This window comes from Citrus sinensis, chromosome 3 (genome assembly GCF_022201045.2).
Source record: "Citrus sinensis cultivar Valencia sweet orange chromosome 3, DVS_A1.0, whole genome shotgun sequence".
Classification (NCBI taxonomy): Eukaryota; Viridiplantae; Streptophyta; class Magnoliopsida; order Sapindales; family Rutaceae; genus Citrus; species Citrus sinensis.
The window spans coordinates 38782549-38803606 of record NC_068558.1 but is presented as its reverse complement, the minus strand read 5'-3'; the positions used below and the strand labels follow the sequence as shown (position 1 = coordinate 38803606).

The following is a 21058-nucleotide window of genomic DNA, read 5'->3' as shown; positions in this document are numbered from 1 at the left end:
GAAAAGAACTTGCACATGTTGCAATATATTCCAAGAATATAATGCTGTGACAAGAATTGAGCTACAGTCAATAGATATAAGCAACGAGAATATACACAGGCATAAAATAAATCCTAATGGCAAATTGTCTGTAGACCTTATATGGCTACCACTTCTTTTATCACTGTATCCTTCATCCCAAGTTGACCCAAAAGAAAACCTTGAGTCAACAGCAAACCCCATTGCATGCCCAGCTTTTTGCAGTGCGGGCTGGGTTTTGATTTCTGTTAAGAGTGATTAAAAACCAATTCTGATTCTTCATGCTTCTACTGGACGATTCATATCTGAAGATGGTTCCCTACTATAATCCCAAAGATGTTTCAGCTCCCCTCTCGCCAAACCCAGTATTACAGTAAGTCCTGGTAATGCAAAATCAAGAGGTAAGTGAAAAGAACTTCCTTTTATTTATACAGGGATGATGTACTACTACTCCCTGTCCAACTAGAATCACACAACATTATTACCTAGCGTACAGGGAACAAGATATAGAAGTGCTGGCTGGCCGTGCCCGTTCATTAGATATAACCCTAGGTATGTAAGGAAGAGACCTGCAGTGCAAAAGAAATTTAAAGAAATACGACAGCAAGAAGACTTCTTCATGTACACTTGCAACTAATTGCCACCAGGGCACGTACAGTAAGATAAAAAATGAATAGAAAATTGAGCTTCAGTGTGCCACATGCCAAATTATTAAAAGGAGAGGAAATGGAAGTGGTGATATCTAACATAATCTTTTGAGAACTTCACAGATATGCGCATGAGTTCTATCCCTGATTGCAGCTACCTTGAATAGAAGCTAAACAACTACTATGAAAAGAAACAAAAATTTGGACCTCCATTTTGACATACAGATAATAAAAATACGCTTCCAGGTTACCAAGAATTTTATATTGCAGCAGGACAAGATGATAAAAGTTTGTCATCATTACTTGTCTGGGACATTTAATAGATTCTAATATTTGTCATATGTAATAAGCTCATCAATCAAAAGACAATGAAGTGAAGGTGATAATCAAATGTGACCCAAGCAAATTTTGAGAACATACACATTTGCGTTAGAATTCAAAGCACAAGTTATGGATCAAAACAAAAGATCATTACAAGAAACATTTAAAACAAGTATAATTGAGTTAACTTGGGTTAACATTCATTTAAAACAGCCTATATATCCTAAAGTTAAAAAGCTTGTGATTGAGCACAAAATAAGTAAGAAATAACAATGAAGTAATATATAAAGGAATAATAATAATGTAAACCACTATGCTAAGGTACTTACCAAAACCATAGCCAATTATCAACCAGAGAAAATATCCTTTTACCACACCTGTCTTGTTTTCCTTGTCATATCTGAGACAATCAAACACAGAAAGAGAAACAGGAAAAAAAAAACCCAAAGTCAAAACAAGGGCAACATCCTTCTGACACCAGCCTAATCAAAAACTCAAAAGCCAAGAAATAAAACCCAGACACAATGTGAACCCAAAAAAAAAAAAACCCACAAATAAAGTCAAATTTTTCTGCCTTGAATCTGGTGCCAATTCATATAAGATCTTGAAGCAACTTCTTGATCAAAGTCATTGCCCACAACTTCCAAATCCTAGCATTATGAGAGGGCACCAAAAAGTACTAGTAGTAATAATAATAATAATAATTTTAATAATACTAAGATAATAAAACTTTGATGCTGATGATAAAACTCTAAAGATAGGCTATTGGTTGAACTAAAAGGATCCCTGTTCTCCCAGATTACACGGCAAACTATACACAAAAAATTTATGGATATCTCCTGTAATTCCACTCTTTTCAGGAAGAAGGCATCATATCATGGATCCTGAATGCATTTTAACATTGAGTACCTGAATGCAAAACAAATTAGCAAACCAGGAAAGAGAATGTCCCCGAAGCCAATCATATCATAACCACCCCAAGGGTCAAAAAGTCGAGGGATTCTTAAAAGCATGGGAATAGATTCTCCACCACTGTTGTCACCTCGAGCAACCTACATCAATAGAATAAACCCATAAGAAAATTTCTTACAGCACTTTCACTCAGCTAAAGTTTTTTATCCTTTGTTGATATGTAAATACAATCTACCAGTCTAATAGGATGTAAATAATACAAAAAACTAAAAGCATACAAATAAAGCAAGTCTAGACATTTAAAAAAAAAAAAAAAGAAATTCAGATGAATCAATTTACTAATATCAACTCAATTGTTTTTACTCGTGCAGAAAGCTTGCTGTCACCCAAAAAATAAGACTATTAGTTGAGACTACATATCCATCCTTATATCCTTCGGATTAACCCAGTTTCTATGTGTGGGACTGTGCCATTCCCCTAACCCAATCATATGGGACTGTGCCATTCCCCTAACCCAATCATATGACAACCTCATCATGTCTGGCCCACCCTGATGGGTCACACCTTCCCTATGGTCAATAGAGATGGGAATAGGGCACCCATAGTAAATAAAAACCTAGGTCTTCTCTGATGCATCACAAATCAAACACTTGTCATCAACCCAAAACAGTCTACTGGCAGGATTTCCTACATAGACACCATTATAGGCCCTAGATCCAATTTCTAACCCTCAATGCTGTAATCAGCAAATAAAATAATATAACAAAATAGGCACTAGATCCAATTTCAAACCAACGTAACCATTTTTTTTTTCCCTTTTCATGCCTGGTATAAAAGGAAGTGTGTTTTAGTAATGACAACAAGATAATTAATGTAATCTTATTTGCAGGTAGGAAAAAGAAGCAGGAATTAGCATGATTCCTTTTTTTTTCTCGTGAAGGGGGAAAAAAAGGAGAAGCAAAATTAATGTTAAAACTTACTGCAATCATAACGCTTTCATGGAAAATTAGTGGTGAGACGAAGACCCAAAAGATGTCATAAACAAATGCGCAGCACAAAAGCACCGAAGCAACCTGAATTATGATTCTCAATCAGGGCATAGGTACAGGAGATGAGTCCTTATTAGAAAACCAACAGTACTAAGGTACCTTGATATTAGGTAATCGAGCCATTTGCAAAACTGTTATCATCAAACAGATGCCCTGTCAACAAAAGTTCCATTATTAGGGTAGTCAATGGGAGGGAAGTGGAAGATTTTTGATAATATTTCAACCAGGCCATGAAACAGCCAATAGAAAGAAAATGTAATAAAAGCAACACTAGCAGCAAAAGTATTAATTTTAATAATCATTTCAAATTAAGGTTATGGAAGACAAACTGAATGATCCAAACTATGAGACAAGACAGTTTCAGGACTGTTTCCCTGCATCCCCGCAGATGCGTGTACAAGTGACACATTAAAAGAGAAAGAAGATGATAGAATTTTTTTGACTTTTCACTTCAAGGGTCTCCCTAGATTAAAACTTTTTTCTTGCTTAGAAGGGCAAAAGCTCAAGAACACGGGTCTTAACAGACAACCTTACCCCAAAAGGAAATCAAGAAGGGACAGTTTAGAAGGGACAGACTTAAAAACCTGAAAAGTTCGAAAGGGCAAATGGACAAGAAATTCCCTCTACAGGAGAAAAAGACCCGCATAATTTTGTGAATCCATTTTTGTGCTTTCATTGTAGGAAAAACGTGCTTGAAGTACCAAATACCTCATAATGCATGAAGATATTAAGTTTTTAATTCAACTCTAGTATCACAATGAGTATGATTGCCAACCAAAACCATTCGTGTTTTTAGTGTAATAACACAGTGGTATAATTAGAATGTGACAATGTTAAAATCTTCTCCTCCACCCCTTCTGCATATATACCCCAGCAAATATATCAAAAAGCAGAAGAAAACCTTTTTAATGCCCTATATCATTTCAGATTGGACCATGATCACTAAAGAAATTGCTCTCATGTTTCGGGAAAGATGTGTAAACATGAACATTATGGTTTGATACTGTATTGCTATGACTCAAATGAGACCACTAGAGGGGAAAACAACTTGTTTTCAAACTCCTGTCAATTTCCAAAGTTGATGAGCATCATTTAAAAAGCTAGTTTTTTAAAAAGGAAAAATTATATTCAAAGATGTTTTAAATAAAGCTATTATATGGTTAATTGGCATATATCTCTGCAACAATAGACAATACCTAAAAATCTAATGAGCAGACACATAGCCAAGACTTACAAGAATATCTTGACCAACCCAAGAATATGATGCCTGCCTCCGTACAGCCCAGACAACAGCAAACACAACACAGAAGAGCAACACCACAAGCGAAAGAACAGAAACCTCATCCAAGAGAGGCAAATGCACAGTCTTCCGCCCACAATTTCTACATTTACTGAACAGCAAATAAAATGTTTACGTATAAATAAGAATGACAAGAAAACTTGTTTTCTTTTCAATGGTCGGAGCAAAAGAGAACTACTAATACGAATCAGCAACTTGATGGATCAAAAGCAAAAAAACTGCACATACCTCAACACTAGTGTTACAATAATATTATGCATTCCCTGAAAAGTAATTAATAAGCATAACAAGTTAATTGGTACAACATATCATCAGCAAAAAGAAAATTGCAACAATGAGAAAAAATAAACAATGTTATTCTATAATGTTTAGATGCGCGTTTCACAAAAATGGACCACAAGCTAGATATTACAACAGCAAAAAATGCTTGCTAGTGCCCTCATATAATTATCGTCTAGAAAATAATTACATCCCACCAGTAAATTTTCAAATAAAGGTACTCACATTTTCAACAATACACATAAAAAAAAATGTAGCACACTCATATCATACTTTGGAAAGAAATTTAAAATAATTTGTAGGCCCGCCACAAACTGAATATCCAAAATCCACACAGCTTGTTTGACAAGTACATATACCAATGAAGAAAGTTATCTTTTCATATAAATTTAGCGTTGCTAACAAAAATTTTGAATTAGCTATTCTAGAACCAAGGAAAAAGAAATGAATGATAACATTCAAAAACCTGAAAGGTCAAGAACTGTACCAATGACCAAAAAACAAAAGGCTGCAGGACAAGATTATTTTATCACTTCTCCTCAAATAAGCTATTCTACATGCTAAAAACAAAATAACACATGTTTTTGACTACAGATGAGATCATGCATTTAATAATGTTCATTCAGACTATCATGCAGTCATTATCTTATTCTGGCAGCACAAAAGTAAAAAAGATATACTACAAAACAAGTGTGCTACCTCAATGCCGCCAATACAGAAGAGAACAACCAGTAGCCACACAAACCAAGATGACATGAAGAAGTAAAGCAGCACCAGAAAAGTGGATGCTACTATAACAAAAACTATAGCACCCTTTGCAGTGATATCAAGGACTTCCTTCTCAGAATCATCTTTGACTGCTTCAAGATTGGAAGATTCCTAGACAAAGAAAAAAGAAAGCCTAAACTTAGAAATTGCTTCTTATGATCAAAGTGCATATATAACAATTGAGGGGGGGGGGGGGGATTCAAAAAAATTCCAAGTTAATCAGTAAATGAAAAGAGTCAGCATGTGACACCTAAGAAAGCAAGCATATCAAATTGAAATGTAAATACAAGCACAGGTGGTTTTACAGGTTATGGACATCTATATATTTCCAACAATAGTCCAGTGATAGCAGCCCTTATTTCTTAGTGAACCATTACTGATTCCTGATATCACGAACATAAATGGTATCAATGCCCTCCAAGCTCTGGGCATGGTTGAACAAATCTTAGAGCAAGGTCAACTAAGTCTCAATTCTGGCAAAATCTAGAATGCAACATTACCATCTACAACATGCCTAAACTGATTTCAGGAGGTGGCACCACGTCTTCAATCCTTTTACCTAAACAAGTCCTAAGTGGTTCCTCAAATTATAATGTTGATCTTGATGTGAAATATGGTTATAACCCCCACAGTTTCCTACTGCAAGACCCTACAACCTTGATAGAAACTGGTTGGATACTACCAGGTAGGTGATTCAAAGGGTTTTAACCCTGAGCTCTTGGTTGAATCCAAAGATCTTAACAAACATTTCAGGTTAACAGTCACCCACAACTTACAATCACAAGAATGAATCAAGAGAGCAATTAGACAGTGCATCAACAAAAGTGTCAAGTAAGGAAATGGTAGGTGAGGCAATGTTCATCAGGGCAGTTTGAAACCAAATACGAACAGTGCAATCAACAATTTCATTTATACTAAAGCCCCTACAGGTTATTCATTCATATCAAGATATAATTGCTCTCTTTCATCCCCACCACGTCATTTTAGGCTGCCATTATTCACTGGGCGGTGCTCTAAAGGTCTTTAGGAGCTGGTGAAGTGTACTAGGCAAAGGTTAGCCTGGGTCCATTTGTTCTCATTTGCAGGTCAGATCTAACTACTGCACAACCAAATAAGTGTTTTGCACACAAGAAATATCGCTGTAGCTTATGTCAACATATCAATGAGATAGGCAATCCAACCAAAGAACTGGATTATCCACATGTACACACACACCCCCCAACAACAACAACAACAACAAGAAATAAATAAGAAAGTAAGAAAAAATAGAAGGAAGGTGGAGAGATGTGTTATAAACCTTTGGTGATAATTCATTATAGCGCTCATCAGTCTGCTCACTAGTTAAAAGTGACCAAAGTGCAGCAGCGATAATTGTTCCGACAGCCATCATCCAGAGGAATATAACTGCAAAGTCCACATCTGGACGATTTGGCGCATATAGTAAAAGTTCCACTGCATTGGAAAATTATATGCTCAGCCATAAAAGATCACAAAAGAAAAATAAACCCAACAATTTAAGAGTACAATCACGCTAGGGATAAATGCAAATGTTGTTAGAAACCAAGTTTATTATGACAACTATGAGCATGATATACAAAGTGCACATACGCAGACACTATTTGATAACCTTTGTATCAGACATACTCATGATCAAGTATGTACGGGATGCATACTAGCTGAAATTTGGCTTATCTGACTGCCTGATTTCTACTGCTGAAAATGCAGAAATACCAGACATCTATGAAACTTCTAAGACTAAGATAACAACTAAGAGTCCCGAGCTTAAAATATAAAGCAGAACTATAGTTTGTACAAGTTCGAATTCATACCAGATTTTCTATTACGTGATCCTGCCCTTTGAACAAAACGATAACATTTTTTCACCTTTAATAACTAATATATTGACTGCATACAGCAAGATATTACTGATAAGACATTTACAAAATTCTTCAATTGTTTTAAATTTAAGAAGAAGGAAATGTGATCTGAAAAATGATACAGTAGATTTGTTTGAAAAAAAATGAAATCAAAGTTTGACATTGTAGAAAAAATCGAGGACCTCACCTCTCTGTTTATCTGCAATAGATTTGTTAAGAGCATCTCCTCTTGACTTTGGAATCATCAATACAGGTATCGAGATGTTTAAAGCAGTATCATTTTCAGAACAAACCATCTTGTAAAGATCTGAAAAAGTGCAGAAAAATGCCAGAAAAGTCAACAATTTAGTTTTATCAAAAAATTTATTCATATTCACATGATAACTAAAAGTTTAAACCTTCTTCGTCATTTATCACAACCAGAGCTGCAGCACCTGCAGCTTGAGCTACTTCTGCCTTAGTCGTGAAGGCACAATCACCACGCATAGACAAAGCAATAGAGCCAGATAGCTACACAACGGCAAGAGAGCACATGATTCAGAAATTGAATTTGAAATACTATTAAGGTGAATTTTCTTGTTGTCCATTTTTTAAACAGAAATTCGAAGTACGATGTTTCTCATAATTTTCCACGTTCTCAAAATTATCCACCAAGTTCAGGAAACTGAGGAAGGAAATGGTCTTTCAGTCTCCACCAACTTTAAATTTTAAAACAATGGTTTATAATCCAAATTCCAGACAACGGATAAGAGTCTCTTTTTTTTCTGAAAGGAGGGAAAAAGATTCTTTGAAACAAGAAAACAGAGAGAAGGAGAGAAGCTATAGAAGAAAACTTAATGTTGGATGGTTATATGCTAAGTAAATGTGGCAAGTTCAATCAAGTAAAACAAATGCCAAGCCAAACCTTCGAAGCAGTGGAACAGCAGTTTAAAGGATTTGATAAAACAGCAGGCAGTTTAAAAGCCTTTGCAGCATCAGAAGGCAAAGGCAATCCAAATCTTGCAGTTAACCCTGCAAAGCTTTCACCTTCAACATTATCAACCCAATTCTTAACCTTGACCTGTCAATTAGGAAATTTAGATTCTGTCCAACCAAACGGATGTTTTATTTCAAAAACAAAATAAAGAAACTGCGAAAAGGAGTTTGTGCAGGAAGTTCAGATGTAAAATGCATGACAAACTATATGTAAAGCACAAAAGTGGACATAATTTTATTTTCTCAAGTAAATATAATGTTTCCTCACATACGCGATTGAGAGGGAGTCACTGAATGACCCTTTAAATTGCTTCACACATGCACGCACACCCACACTCCTCGCCTGTTAATACTTCATTACCTTGATTTATTTATATTTGTCCTTGTCTTTCTAAAATTCACCTTTTTATTTCCTCATTAATCCTTGTCTCTCTAAAAGTCACCTTTTTATTTCCTCATTAATTTATTCCCCTATCTCAATTTGGATTGGCTTGATTTTGATAAAAACTCCACCACATTAATGGAAGAAATCAAAGAGAAAGATTTAGAGATTTTTGCTTTTACATGTTTATTATCTTATTGGCGTTACATCTTTAGCCCAAAGTTTAACCTCTTGGTTATCATTTAACAAAAAGTATTTAAGATCCATAACCACAAACATATCAAAAAAATCACATACAACTAATTGTGAACTAAGTAATACAAAAAGGGAATTCTGGCACATGACCACTTGGTCAAATAAGCTATATTACCACGTTGGGTAATCACTTCACTGACAAGTTTTAATCTCATAGGTAAGTACCAACAATATGGTTTAAACTCCCTCCTCAAATAGGATTTGAGCTCTAATAAACACAATCATGATACTGTAACTTTATTCTACTCTGATGTTCCCCCCCCCTAATTTACTACAAACTAAGAAATATGAATTCTCAAGATATCTGATGAAGTGCTTTGCTAGTTTACAACTGTTGTCTGTGGATAGATGTATTATTGATTGGTTTAAACTGAAAAAAAAAAAGGGAAAGAAAAGAAACCTTAAAGTCTTATATGCAATTATGTATCATTGCCGAACTCTAATATAAATACTAACTTTTTGAAAAATGCTCCAAGTTACCATTATTTTATATGCATTTCCCATATTTACAATTTAAAAAGTAAATAATTTCTATGTTTGAACTCAAGATTCAATTCGAAATATACATCTTCTATTCATTGACAAGAAGAAAGAAAAGAGAACTCTCAACAAGCTTGTTGATATTTCAACAATGCAGTAGTCATCAAACACAGTCTTGAGTTGTTAAGCTAACTTCTTAGTATTTTTCAATCAGTGAGAGACTGTTTAAGCAAGCATTTTGCCTTTTTGTTATTCTCGAAGTCAATCATCAAATTGGTGCGTAAAAAACTAATAATACGGTCCCTTTGTACCAAAAATCACAGTAAACAAGAGCAGTTTTTCAACTCAATTTGAACAAATTTTGTAATTCACAATCAGATCGGCAATTCATTAAGCACAATTGAAATTGACTGCCCTGATTTGAGGAAAAGGAAGGTTACCAATTGGAGCTTATTGTTACAGCCAGGGATATTAGGAGAGGAATCGTCATCGTCAAGTGTCACATCGCCGGCAGCCGCAAACGACAGACCAACCACAAACAAGCAAATGAAAGTCGCCATGCGACGCGCCATCGCCATCCCGATCAAATGATTTTTTTCTTTTTCCGACGAACAAATCTGATAAATACTCGATGAGTGATCTAATTTAATTCGTCAGGACACGTCGGAAGTTGGAGGTTGGAACTGAACAAAAAATAAAAAAGTTAAAAGACTGCTATTGGATAGAGCGAGATGCTGGCTTGGCTGCTTCGACGTTGTCAGTAATTTTATTTTTTTATCTTATTTTATTTTATTTTATTTTTTAGAAGAACAATTTTATTTTTATTAATTTCAAAGAAAATAATTTTATTTTAATTTAGTTGGTCTTAAAAATTAGGTTAATTTCATTTTACTCCGGATGAAATGCAGTATCTATAATATTTCGAACTTCTGGGTGACACTCAGGTCAATTTCAATCCATTTGATCATTGCATAGACAAATTTCAACTCAGTTGAGTGTTGGGATGGCATGGGTTAGTACTACTTAATGACACGTGGGGACATGGCAAAAGTTTAGGGCGGGATGTTTCGAAGTGTAATCATAATTCCATCTCAATTATCCAAATGATTTGAATACACCAATGTGAGCCCTAATTTGCAAGATGTTACGATGTTACGAGTACAGTAAAAATCACGGATTAGCATTCAGTATTGGGATAAGTTTTTATTGAAGACTGAATTAATAATTAAAATTATTTTAAATTTTAAATTTTTATTTATTTTAACAAATAACTATTTATTTAATTTTAATAAAAAATTTAGCACAACACCGAATTCTTATCTGAAACTTATTTTTAAAAATTAATTTTTATCTAAAAAAATGTCTGAAGATTATTAATCCATGTGTCAAATTTTAACTTTATGATTAGAACTATTACAATCCACTAATCTTGAGGTTTTAGATTGCTATATAATAAAATTATACTCCCTTGAATTATCCAAAGTATTCTTATTAATTAGGAAACAAAATCATTAATTTTAAAGATATTATTATTATTATTTATTCTATTAAAATAACAAAATATTTATTTTAGTAATAAATTATTATTTATTTACAATAAAAAATATTTTATATACATGTGTTAAAAATGTGTAAATAAAATTCATTTAATAATCAAAATGACCCTTAAGATAAGATGATTTTGTTAAAATTATTTTAAAAAAAAATTTACAAAATACTCACATTAGCTTTTCACTTTTCAAAATTATTTCTAAACTCTTAAAAGTAATTTCAAATGAACTCTTACTGTTATACTATTTAATAGATGAATATCATATTAGTCATGACTCAAGTTGATCTAATATTACTTATATTATAACAATAATTTTTTTAGGGACTCCAATAATTGATTCTAATTACTAAGTATCACCCATTATTTTTTAAACATACAAAATGATTAAAAATTTGACACTGTGGTAAAACGAAAAATAAAATAAATATATCTATCTTAGTTATCAATTATATTATAAACACAATAAAAAATATTATATATATTTATAAATATGTAAATAAATTTTATTTATAATTTTTCTAATTATTTACATTCCAATGCCAATTTAACCATAAGATTTGCTGAACAAAAACTTTTTTTTTTAAATTCACAATATTTTTAAGAATAAATTTTTATTAAATATTTAATTATTTTAACAGCATAAAAAACAACAATTATTTTAAAAATTTACAATATTAACAAGCTGCCCAAATTTTACAACTCGAAATTCTATTTATTAGTATAAGAAATAAAGATACCAAATCCAGTGAACAATCAACGGAAAGGGCAGTAAATTGACTAAAATTGTGGGCTTCCACTTTCGTCAACTGTTGTCTGTTAAAAATAAATAAATTTAAAGAAAATCGTATCTTCGACTTAGAGTTGGGTAGATTCTTGCAGAAATTCCGAGGGCATGGTCATGGCTCCCTCCATGAAAATCGTCTTCGGTCTCCTTACATTTGTCACTTTTGGAATGATCATCGGTACGCATCGTTTCTTGTCTATTACTTTTGCTATATTATTATTATTGTGACTATCATCATTTTTTTTATTCTAATCATAATTATTATGATCAATATTTAACAATTAAAACTCATTATAATTATAATATATTTGATAGATTTTAAGTGAAATCTTTAGATTGAACGAGAAATGGTGATCTTTTTCAAACTGCAGGTGCTTTGTTTCAGTTAGCATTTATACGAAAGCTCGAAGACTCGTACGGTAATTGATTGATCTTTCGTATTCGATAAACTCTAAAATAAGTGAGCTAAACGAATCAGTGGAGTCCAATCAATTCTTTCTGTTCTGCCGTTAAAGTTTACATTTTGCTAATATTATTTGTTTTTCTTGGAATATTTCTATCAGGCATCTGTAAATCCAGAATTGTAGATTTTGTACTCGAATAAAGTCATCAATATAGTGTTATTGTATTGCTGCTTTGTCGATGTTAATTTGAATTGTTAGCTTTTTTGCTTCTCTAAAATGTGGACGGTACTAAAAGACCAAAAACATTCATACTTCAATACATTTTTTTTTTTAGTGCATTGAAGTTTGTGGTTTTAGTCTTTCAGCTCTGTTTGGATGTTGAAAAGATGCAGACATTTGCTCATATATGCTCTTCTTTCATATTAGATGGATTACTTAAGAAACATGTCCATTACAGGCACCGATTTTCCGTCATTTATGAGACGTCAGAAAAATGGATATCTTCAGTTGCCTAGAGGTTAGTAAGGGAATTCAGAAAAATCCTTCAACTGTGTAGTGGGCAGATGTGGTTTGTGTTTATTCATAGTGCATATTCCTACTCTTCAAGTTTGTCCTGCCTTATCGGCTTTTCAGTTGACATATTCTGAAAATGTCATTTTATTCTCCATTTTCTTTTTCCAGGTGTTACTTTTTGGGATAATGATAAAGAAGCTGAATTATTACGTCTTGGATATGTATGTATGCCTTTTTTTTAAAAAAAATTTAAATCAGAATGTTTTATTGTTTTCTGTCAAGAAGTTGTACCTCAGCATTTGAGATTGTAGATTAAAAAGAAAGAGGATCAGTGGATAAGAAAAATCTTGTGGTATTTTGAATAGTGTTTGAAGATATATTGGCCAGTATACTTAATTTTTCATTCTTACAATTTAAAATCAGAATCATGAAGCGGAGTTGCAAGTAATTCTATATGTCCTATACTTTTTTTTTTCATTTTTAAAGGAATTTATTGTTACCAATCAAAATTGTGATAGTTGCTGAATGCAATATGTTTCAATCTAATATTTCACAGTTACGCAATGTAGTAATTCACAGGCAGCGGATTAGTATGGTAGGATTTTGATAATACATAGGATGCTCATAGTATAAGCTTGTAGATTGTGTTCTACGATACGTTGTCCTTGCATGCTGATGATTGTTTGTTTCATTATTCTTTTTTATTCTCTTCTCGGGGCTTAGGTGGGATCGGGTGGGGCGTTATCTTTATTTTATAATATATTGTTTATGCTGGTGTTATGGGATTGATGCTGTTGTTACAAGATTGCAGTGAGGCATAAGTGCTTTATTTCTGGAATTGCCACCCATAAGATTGTACTAATGCTTTTTTTCCCCCCCCCCCCCCCCTCTTCCTTTTGTTCTCGATCAGGCTGGTGAAATTTGATATTTCCTCTTATTGTGTTGATGTAGGTCAAACCTGAAGTAATTAGCTGGTCGCCCAGAATTTTAGTCCTTCATAACTTTTTGAGCATGGAGGTATGCATTGATGACACTTACACTTATCCCTATATGCACTTAGGGCAGGGTCAATATTATTTGTTTGCTTAATAAACTATTGAGCAATACCATATGGCAGATGGGCTTTATGCATGCTGTAGGTCTAAGTTCATAACTTGGTGGCCTCTGCAGGAATGCGACTATCTTAGTGCCATTGCCCGTCCTCATCTTCAAGTCTCCACTGTTGTGGATACAAAAACAGGGAAGGTATATCTATCAGACTTCCATCCGCCATTTAAGTTAAAATCTGATGGCCTATTGTTTTATATCTATGGTAAAGAGCTTTACTATCTATTTTTGATTCCATAGGATCGTAGTTCATTATCAAATCATTGCTTATTTTCTATTTACTAGTTCATGGAGGACTATGATTTTGATTTAAAGAAACGTTCTTTTGTGAGTACAAGATATGAATAATTGCTTCACAGTTATTGAGTGCATATTGAATTAAGCATGATAGTAACTCAAAATATATATTAAAGTATCTCATTTTATCTATGGTCATCTTCTGTCAAAATGATATAGATTGTCAAAGAGACATCCAAACCAAAATTAAGGCTAATTGCCCATGGGGCTACTAACCTCATTCTAGGAAATATTAAATTTAGTAAACTACTTGAAACAAATAATACCAAGGAGAACCAGCAGTTTGTTAAATTGCTATCTAAAATTTTTAGCCGATTTATAAACTACTTAAAACTGCAGTTAGCCCCTATACTGAAACTTGACAATGTTTTTGAATTTCATTGGTGTTTGGTTTGATTTTGCTCAAGTTTCTTATTGCTTGCGCCAATTTAATTTTGTCTTCTTTGCAAATAACATAAACTGTCTAATATCTTACCTGTTGAGTATCTTTCCTCATAACTGACTAACAAATGGTCATTATTCTTGGACTATGGATGCTAAATGAATGCCTGAATCCAACTTGGTTGAACATTCAAAATTAAACCAAAAGAAAACATGTGTATTGACTCACAAGCCAACTACGTATAATGATCATGTGTAACTTCTTTTCAGCAAGTTCTATTCCCATGCAGGATTGGTTTTATTGAAATTCCATTTAAACCTTGCTTGATATAACAAACCTTGTCACTTTTGTTATTTCCTTGTTTAAAGACTTCAAATACCCGCTGCAATTTTACTTTAAACTTGCATTCTGTCAAACATGAGGCAAAATATAGAATCTACAGAATGAAGTAATGGTTGTTAGTTATGCCCGGTTGTTAACTTTTTATGTAAATTCGGAATTCAGTATCTAGCTTGGAGGTTCAGTGATGAAACATATTTGTATCCTTTTGAATTTATTTGTTTATTATACTTGCATTGATTGATAAATTGAATTTCTTACATTTTCCTTTTCAGGGAATCAAGAGTAATGTAAGGACAAGTTCTGGTATGTTTTTGAGTCCGGAAGAGAAAAAGTACCCAATGATACAGGTTTAGTTCATTTCTGAGTTACTTCTCATCAACTTCTATCACTGTAGAATTGGTCCTCATTCTTGTATGAGCTGCTTTATAAGATCCAAATGCTTTTTATTGATCTTTATGTGCAATTTCTGCAATACTGATGCATGGTTTATTGGTTTAAATAATTAATCCTCATTCTTGTCTGAGCTGCTTTATAAAATCCAAATCCTAGTTACTTTTAGCTTCATTGATCATGTGACAATCTGTCTAGCATTGACTTTTTCCTAGATGCCAGTCTCATTACAGTTGCCTCAAATTCAATAGCTGGACCTTCAGTTGTAAGAGGATGCAACGTAATGGTATACAAAAGTGTTGATCAGCCTATGTACTCTCTCTTTCACTGAAGAGATTTATAGTACATCATGTCCTTTTCTATTTTGTGTGTGTTAACTACTTGTACTTGGCTCATCTAAATATTCCTTGAAGCTACTGGCCTTGGTTTGTGTGATAGTTTCTTGTAGTTGGTTTGGTTCATATTACTTAAAAACTGTTGCACTTGATTTTGTAACAATGGCAAAAATGCCACTGCTCTAAACCTTTTCCCTTTTCTTTTCCACTTTTCATTTTTTTGTCATTAACAGGCAATTGAAAAAAGGATTTCTGTCTTTTCTCAAGTACCAGTAGAAAATGGGGAGCTCATCCAAGTTTTAAGGTAGGAATCTGATTTTTTTAATAAAACTATTATGTATATACAGAAAAACTGATACATCTTAGTATCAAGGCTAACATCTGCAGCAGCACAGGTATGAAAAAGATCAGTATTACAAGCCCCATCACGATTACTTTTCAGACACTGTAAGTTATTTTCCTTTATGACTTCTGTTAGCCTATTTCTCTTGTCAATATATGCTCTGTTCTTGTGATATCTGAGACTCAGTTCTTCATCTTCTTTCTGTTCTTTTTTCCCTTTTGACAGTTCAACTTGAAGCGTGGCGGTCAGCGGATAGCAACAATGCTTATGTATTTAAGTGATAATGTTGAAGGGGGAGAAACATATTTTCCTATGGTAATGACTGATTAGAATCTGATGCCTAACGTCTGTTGTATTATTTTCGGGTTATTGAACTTTTGTTTCATGTAACGCCTAAACCTTTCCGGCTTTCCCATTGCACATAATTTATGCGCAACCTATCCATCCCTTATACGTCCCTATGGTTATTGAACTACGTTTATTAATAATTTATCAAAATATATTTACATATTATTTCATCATGTATTTCAGTAGAATATAGCGAGAGTGATCTGCATTATCTGAATAAGTTTCTACATCAGTTTTCTGGAGACAATAGTACCTGTTAGTATGTTTGTCAAGTATGGTAGTAAGATTTGATGAGGTACTGAGTATTGACCCAGTTAATGGATGTCTTTGGCAATGAAAGATGATCATCTTAGTCATATTAACATTATCGACTTCTGTTATTGGAAAGCATCTAAAACATGAAATATGTTTGCTCTTCACATGATATAAATTAGATTCCATGACTTGTTCTCAATCCATAATTCTAATTATGCCATCTTGCTCTTGAACATCCTGTTGCTAGTTTCCTTTGAGCTCATTTTGGTTACCAAAGTAATCATATAAAAGATAAAATGTCATTGAATGCCAATGTAATTGATGTTATGATTGGTTTTCCAAAATTATTTTGCTTGCACATCGTAAATTTAAAGTTCAGAAACATGAATTCTATGAATTTAATTTTGCCAGTGATATTTTTCTTCTTTTTTCAATAAATTTTCATTTTCTTGGTTCTATGCATATGTCAATCTTAGGCTGGTTCGGGTGAATGTAGCTGTGGTGGGAAGGTTGTGAAAGGGCTGTCTGTAAAACCAGTTCAAGGAGATGCGGTGCTTTTTTGGAGCATGGTTTGTCTTTCAATACTTCTCATTAAATAGTCTGCCCATAAAATTGTCCTCCACTGCTGTGGCACTTTTATGTCTTCAAAAATTAAGTAGATACCTTGGAAGCACCTTGTTCACTGCAATTAGCTGCTGATTACTCCAGTTCATAATTGGCTCGCTCTGTTTGTCCATAAAATTGATCATTTTTTTATGTTGTCATTGCAATCTCTGAGGAGGCAACAAGTGATCACTTGTCCTACCTGTTTCCTTTGTGCTCGCCACAATTTCTGCATTAAATGATTTCTATTTTTTACTCGGAAAATATTAAAGGATCATTTTTCGATTTCATTCAAGGACCAAAACTTACGACCATGTTGGGTTTCTTGGCCTTATATTCTAGGCCCTGAAATTTATACCTCTTGAAAGTGACTACTACCGTAGCATGTTGTCCTGCTAAATTGAAAGTTCTCTTCTACTGAATTTATTCCTGTGACCTTTTGCGTTTATTAAAAAAAAAAATGAATGGGTTTTGTAAGTTTATGAAAAGGATACCCTTTTTATTAAAAAGGAATATGAGTAAAACTGGCCCTTTTTATTGAATTTTGTTGATTCATCATTCCAAACTTCATTCGGTCGTTTTTATTGGTACTCTCAGGGGCTAGACGGGCAGTCAGATCCAAGTAGCTTGCATGGAGGATGTGAGGTTCTTTCAGGAGAGAAGTGGTCAGCTACAAAATGGATGAGGCAAAGAGCTACCTCTTGATTTTTATCAGTTTGGCCATTTTTTCAACTACTGAATGGCTCCCCGGGTATACATCTGGATTAGAGAATATGAATTATATTTTAACCATAGATAATAAATAAGTTTAACATAGAATTTATAAGTTATATTGGTGTCTAAATTGCCAAACCCACATGATGAACCATACTATCTTCATGCCAGATTAGTGGTTTGCCGCAATTCTGATATCAATGCATACCGTGTCATGACTGTTAGCAAACTTTTTGTGATTGCTTTAGTAATCTTAGGCTGCGAAACCTCTTTTAGAGGTTTAATTCAATATGATGATAAATAGAGCCTTGTCTCAGACCCAGCCAATCGCCTGCAGCTTTATTATTTAACAAAGACGAAGGAGATATTTATAAGCAGTTTATGATCCATGTTCTATGGAACCCATTTATATTTTAATGCTTATTAATGTCAAATTTGAATGTTGTTGGGTATTCGTCTTCGAGCTTACCAAACTTTTTGAACCAGGATATGACTTACCCAATGGATGGATGAATTAAGTTTTAGTGCCTATTTGATACGGCTTATTTAATGGTTATAAATGTTTATTTAATCTCATAAACTCTTATCATAATTTTTATTTTTGTTTGGTTGTTTTTTTAATAGAGCTTTTGAAGCTTAAATAAGTTATTTTGTCTTTATTAATAAAATCTTAAATTTTGGGCTTTTGGGAGTAGAGGTTAAAAAATTAATTTTAAATGTTAAAATATCTAAAATACCCTTTATTTATTTAACAGTTTTATTTTATTCTTTTCATAATATAACTTTAAAAAGTTTGTCTATTAAAGTAATTTCATAAATTTTTAATAAAAATTCTTATTGACAACTAAACAACTAAAGTTTTTTGGGTAAAAACTTTATTTATAAAAGTTCTACTAATAAAAACTCTACGTAAATAAGTTGGACTTGAAAAACTGTATCAAACAGAGTCTTAGTAAATTTTAGGCACCGATGGTGGCTATTCTTCTTCAACCATATATGGTATCATACTATCATATGTTCAAACCCTCACTCACCAACGGTTCCAATACCATTTGTCCATCCATTACATTTTTCCACCCGTCAATTTCAGATTCCCATTTCAGTTTCATGTACTGCATCTGAAATTTGTTGAATGACAATATTGTTATTAAAAAAAAAAACTACAAATGAAACTTGTCAATCTTGGTGCGCGCATGAAATTAGGGGGAAAAAAAAACGTGTTTGACGGAAGTGTTAAGGCATTCAATAAAATAATTGAGTATAGACTGGGTGATAACGAACCAAAGGAAGATGTTTAAAAATCATTTGATAAAGCTCTTATGGGCTAATATTTTAATAAAATTATATGCTTGGAAATATGCATGCGTTAGTAGGCAAGGGAAGATTAGTAAAACCTGACTGAAGCTATATTATTGAGTAACTTCATGTAACTTCATGAGAACATGGACTGCACGATAATTTATTTTATTACACAATGAGTGAAGATAGATTTGGAAAATTAACTAGAAGGACAGTATGTGATCAATCAATCTCTCCAGAGATTGATGCGAGGAACCTCCTTTCCTTAGACAAAAATCCACTTTCTCCTTCAAGTGCATAATCCTCGCTCTCATTTCCTGGCCCTCAGCTTCAACCATTACTCTTCTGATTGCTCTTTCAATCTCCATTCTCTCCAACTTCCACTCTGAGTGCAATCCAACTCTCCAAAAATGACTTACATATCTAGCATTCACCATTTGGTCCGGAAGATAAGGCTGGCAAATCATGGGGACTCCTTCGCACATACTCTCCAATGTTGAATTCCAACCACTGTGTGTCCAAAACCCTCCAACAGCAGGATGAGCCAGCACTTCTTGCTGAGGAGCCCATTTCACTATACACCCCCTTCCATCTAGCATTTCCAAGAACCCTTTCGGTAATGGTTCGACCCATTCTGCTCCGCTGACTAATCCTGGTCGAACCACCCAGAGAAAGGGCATCCTGCTATTGGCCACCCCCCAGGCTATCTCCAAAAAACCATCCTTGTTAATAGCAATAACACTACCAAAGCTTATATAAACTACAGACTTAGGTGTTTGTTTGTCTAGCCAGGAAATGGATCTTTGGTAATCTTGAGATGATAAGCTGACTGAAGAAGCCGGAGAGCACTTGTGGAGTGGACCTATTGGGAAAATTGGGATGGAAAGATACTTTTGGTGTGCCAATCCCAGTCCAGCTTGTTCAAGGTCTCGATAGGAGTTCCATATCACTCCTGAAGAGGCCATTATCTGAGTATCAATAGCTGATACAAATCTATAAACATTTTCTTGATCCATTGTTTCAAGAACTTGAATATCTTTGACTCTCAGCGGTGGAAACTCTGTCACAGGAGTTTCTAATGATTGGTGATCTGAGGGGAAAAACAAATGGAAAATTAGTAACATTCCTGAGAATTTATCAATCAAAAGAAAAGCTTATTGATGTACACCTTGTACCGGAAGGTAAGCCCTTTCCCTTAGAATTGGATAGGCAGTAAAAGCAAGAAAGCCAGAGACACCGCAAGTTTGTAGCACGATCGTGGGGAGCTTAAAGTCAGCAGCAACGGTATGTGTGAAGAACCAGAACGCATCCGTAATTAAGCAGCAGGGCGAAGAATCATTATTCTGATCAGCCTTTGACTTCATCAATATCTCAGCCAAACAATCCCGAAATGGCACGATGCACTTGTCATTGATGGCCGTAAAGAAAACAGCAACATCCTCAGCGGAGGCTTCAGTTTCCGAGAAGCCATCAGGGAATGAATGGAAATCAAAATGAGGGTAGTTACAAGAGAAATAATTAGTCGAAGATAAGTTGAATTCGGTGTGAATTATGGTGACTGAAAATCCTTTGCTATAGAGGATGCTTGCAAGATGAAGCATTGGGTTTATGTGGCCTTGGAATGGCAGTGGGAAAAGTATCACTCCCCTTCCATTTCTTGGCACCATTCTGCAGGAATCATTTCGGCCCTCCATATGGTCTCGTGCTTCTTGCTCCTCACATCCCACTCTCTATGTGTATATATATTTAATCATAGAATACGATACTAATCGAAACACATACATTTATCTCGTACACTACGAGGTTATTTTATGCAGTCTACATCACAGTTTGAAAATCATCGATCGTTTTAAAATAATGAAGATTTAAAAATTTTGACGATTGGTCTCACTCTAGGAACCACTGCTCTGTCACAAGACATGAAGACAAACCTCACAGTTTGAAAATAATCAATGCATACATGTCTATATAGATTTAATCGTAGAATACGATCCTAATCAAAATGCATACATTCATCTCATACACTATGGGATTATTTTTATGCGTTTTACTTCATAGTTTGAAAATCATCGAATCGTCGTAAAATAATGAAAATTTAAAAAAATTTGACCACCAGTCTCATTTTAA

General features: G+C 33.9%; 3 protein-coding genes across 4 annotated transcripts; 1 reads left to right on the top strand and 2 right to left on the bottom strand.

Moving 5' to 3' along the window:
- Positions 1 to 9997, bottom strand: LOC102628636 (signal peptide peptidase-like 5). 2 transcript variants are annotated; one of them, XM_006478822.4, is made up of 14 exons: positions 9704 to 9995; positions 8076 to 8231; positions 7570 to 7681; positions 7359 to 7478; positions 6592 to 6746; positions 5226 to 5405; positions 4476 to 4510; positions 4182 to 4338; positions 3047 to 3100; positions 2879 to 2971; positions 1896 to 2038; positions 1316 to 1386; positions 504 to 587; positions 1 to 398 (listed from the first exon to the last, which is right to left on the bottom strand). In XM_006478822.4, the coding sequence occupies exons 1-14, from the start codon at positions 9839 to 9841 to the stop codon at positions 298 to 300; spliced, it is 1599 nt and encodes a 532-aa protein (XP_006478885.2). In that variant the 5' UTR covers positions 9842 to 9995; the 3' UTR covers positions 1 to 297. The 2 variants fall into 2 exon arrangements, with proteins under 2 accessions (XP_006478885.2, XP_024954181.2); XM_025098413.2 differs by lacking the exons at positions 4182 to 4338; positions 4476 to 4510 and having other exon boundaries at positions 9704 to 9997.
- A 1571-nt stretch (positions 9998 to 11568) lies between these two features.
- LOC102628340 (prolyl 4-hydroxylase 1) lies at positions 11569 to 17954 on the top strand. Its single transcript, XM_006478821.4, has 12 exons — positions 11569 to 11777; positions 11971 to 12018; positions 12461 to 12520; positions 12685 to 12737; positions 13468 to 13533; positions 13687 to 13761; positions 14917 to 14991; positions 15603 to 15673; positions 15765 to 15816; positions 15938 to 16027; positions 16792 to 16884; positions 17516 to 17954. The coding sequence occupies exons 1-12, from the start codon at positions 11708 to 11710 to the stop codon at positions 17621 to 17623; spliced, it is 861 nt and encodes a 286-aa protein (XP_006478884.2). The 5' UTR covers positions 11569 to 11707; the 3' UTR covers positions 17624 to 17954.
- A 1062-nt stretch (positions 17955 to 19016) lies between these two features.
- Positions 19017 to 20865, bottom strand: LOC102628054 (UDP-glycosyltransferase 76B1-like). The gene is made up of 2 exons (XM_015530586.3): positions 20100 to 20865; positions 19017 to 20021 (listed from the first exon to the last, which is right to left on the bottom strand). Exons 1-2 carry the CDS (start codon positions 20623 to 20625, stop codon positions 19135 to 19137), a joined length of 1413 nt encoding a protein of 470 aa, XP_015386072.2. The 5' UTR covers positions 20626 to 20865; the 3' UTR covers positions 19017 to 19134.
- Between the last annotated feature and the right edge of the window lie 193 nt (positions 20866 to 21058).

What these genes read in the sequence shown, in the direction of transcription:
- LOC102628636 (XM_006478822.4), bottom strand. Translation starts at nt 9,841, where the DNA reads ATGGCGATGGCGCGTCGCATGGCGACTTTCATTTGCTTGTTTGTGGTT. An exon ending in GCTGTTCCACTGCTTCGAAG is followed by an intron (nt 7,682 to 8,075) that starts GTTTGGCTTGGC and finishes GCCGTTGTGTAG; the next exon opens with CTATCTGGCTCTATTGCTTT. An exon ending in TCTGTATTGGCGGCATTGAG is followed by an intron (nt 4,511 to 5,225) that starts GTAGCACACTTG and finishes ATTACTTTTCAG; the next exon opens with GGAATGCATAATATTATTGT.
- LOC102628340 (XM_006478821.4), top strand. Translation starts at nt 11,708, where the DNA reads ATGGTCATGGCTCCCTCCATGAAAATCGTCTTCGGTCTCCTTACATTT. An exon ending in ATATCTTCAGTTGCCTAGAG is followed by an intron (nt 12,521 to 12,684) that starts GTTAGTAAGGGA and finishes TTCTTTTTCCAG; the next exon opens with GTGTTACTTTTTGGGATAAT. An exon ending in ACGATTACTTTTCAGACACT is followed by an intron (nt 15,817 to 15,937) that starts GTAAGTTATTTT and finishes CCCTTTTGACAG; the next exon opens with TTCAACTTGAAGCGTGGCGG.
- LOC102628054 (XM_015530586.3), bottom strand. Translation starts at nt 20,625, where the DNA reads ATGGAGGGCCGAAATGATTCCTGCAGAATGGTGCCAAGAAATGGAAGG. An exon ending in GGCTTACCTTCCGGTACAAG is followed by an intron (nt 20,022 to 20,099) that starts GTGTACATCAAT and finishes TTTTCCCCTCAG; the next exon opens with ATCACCAATCATTAGAAACT.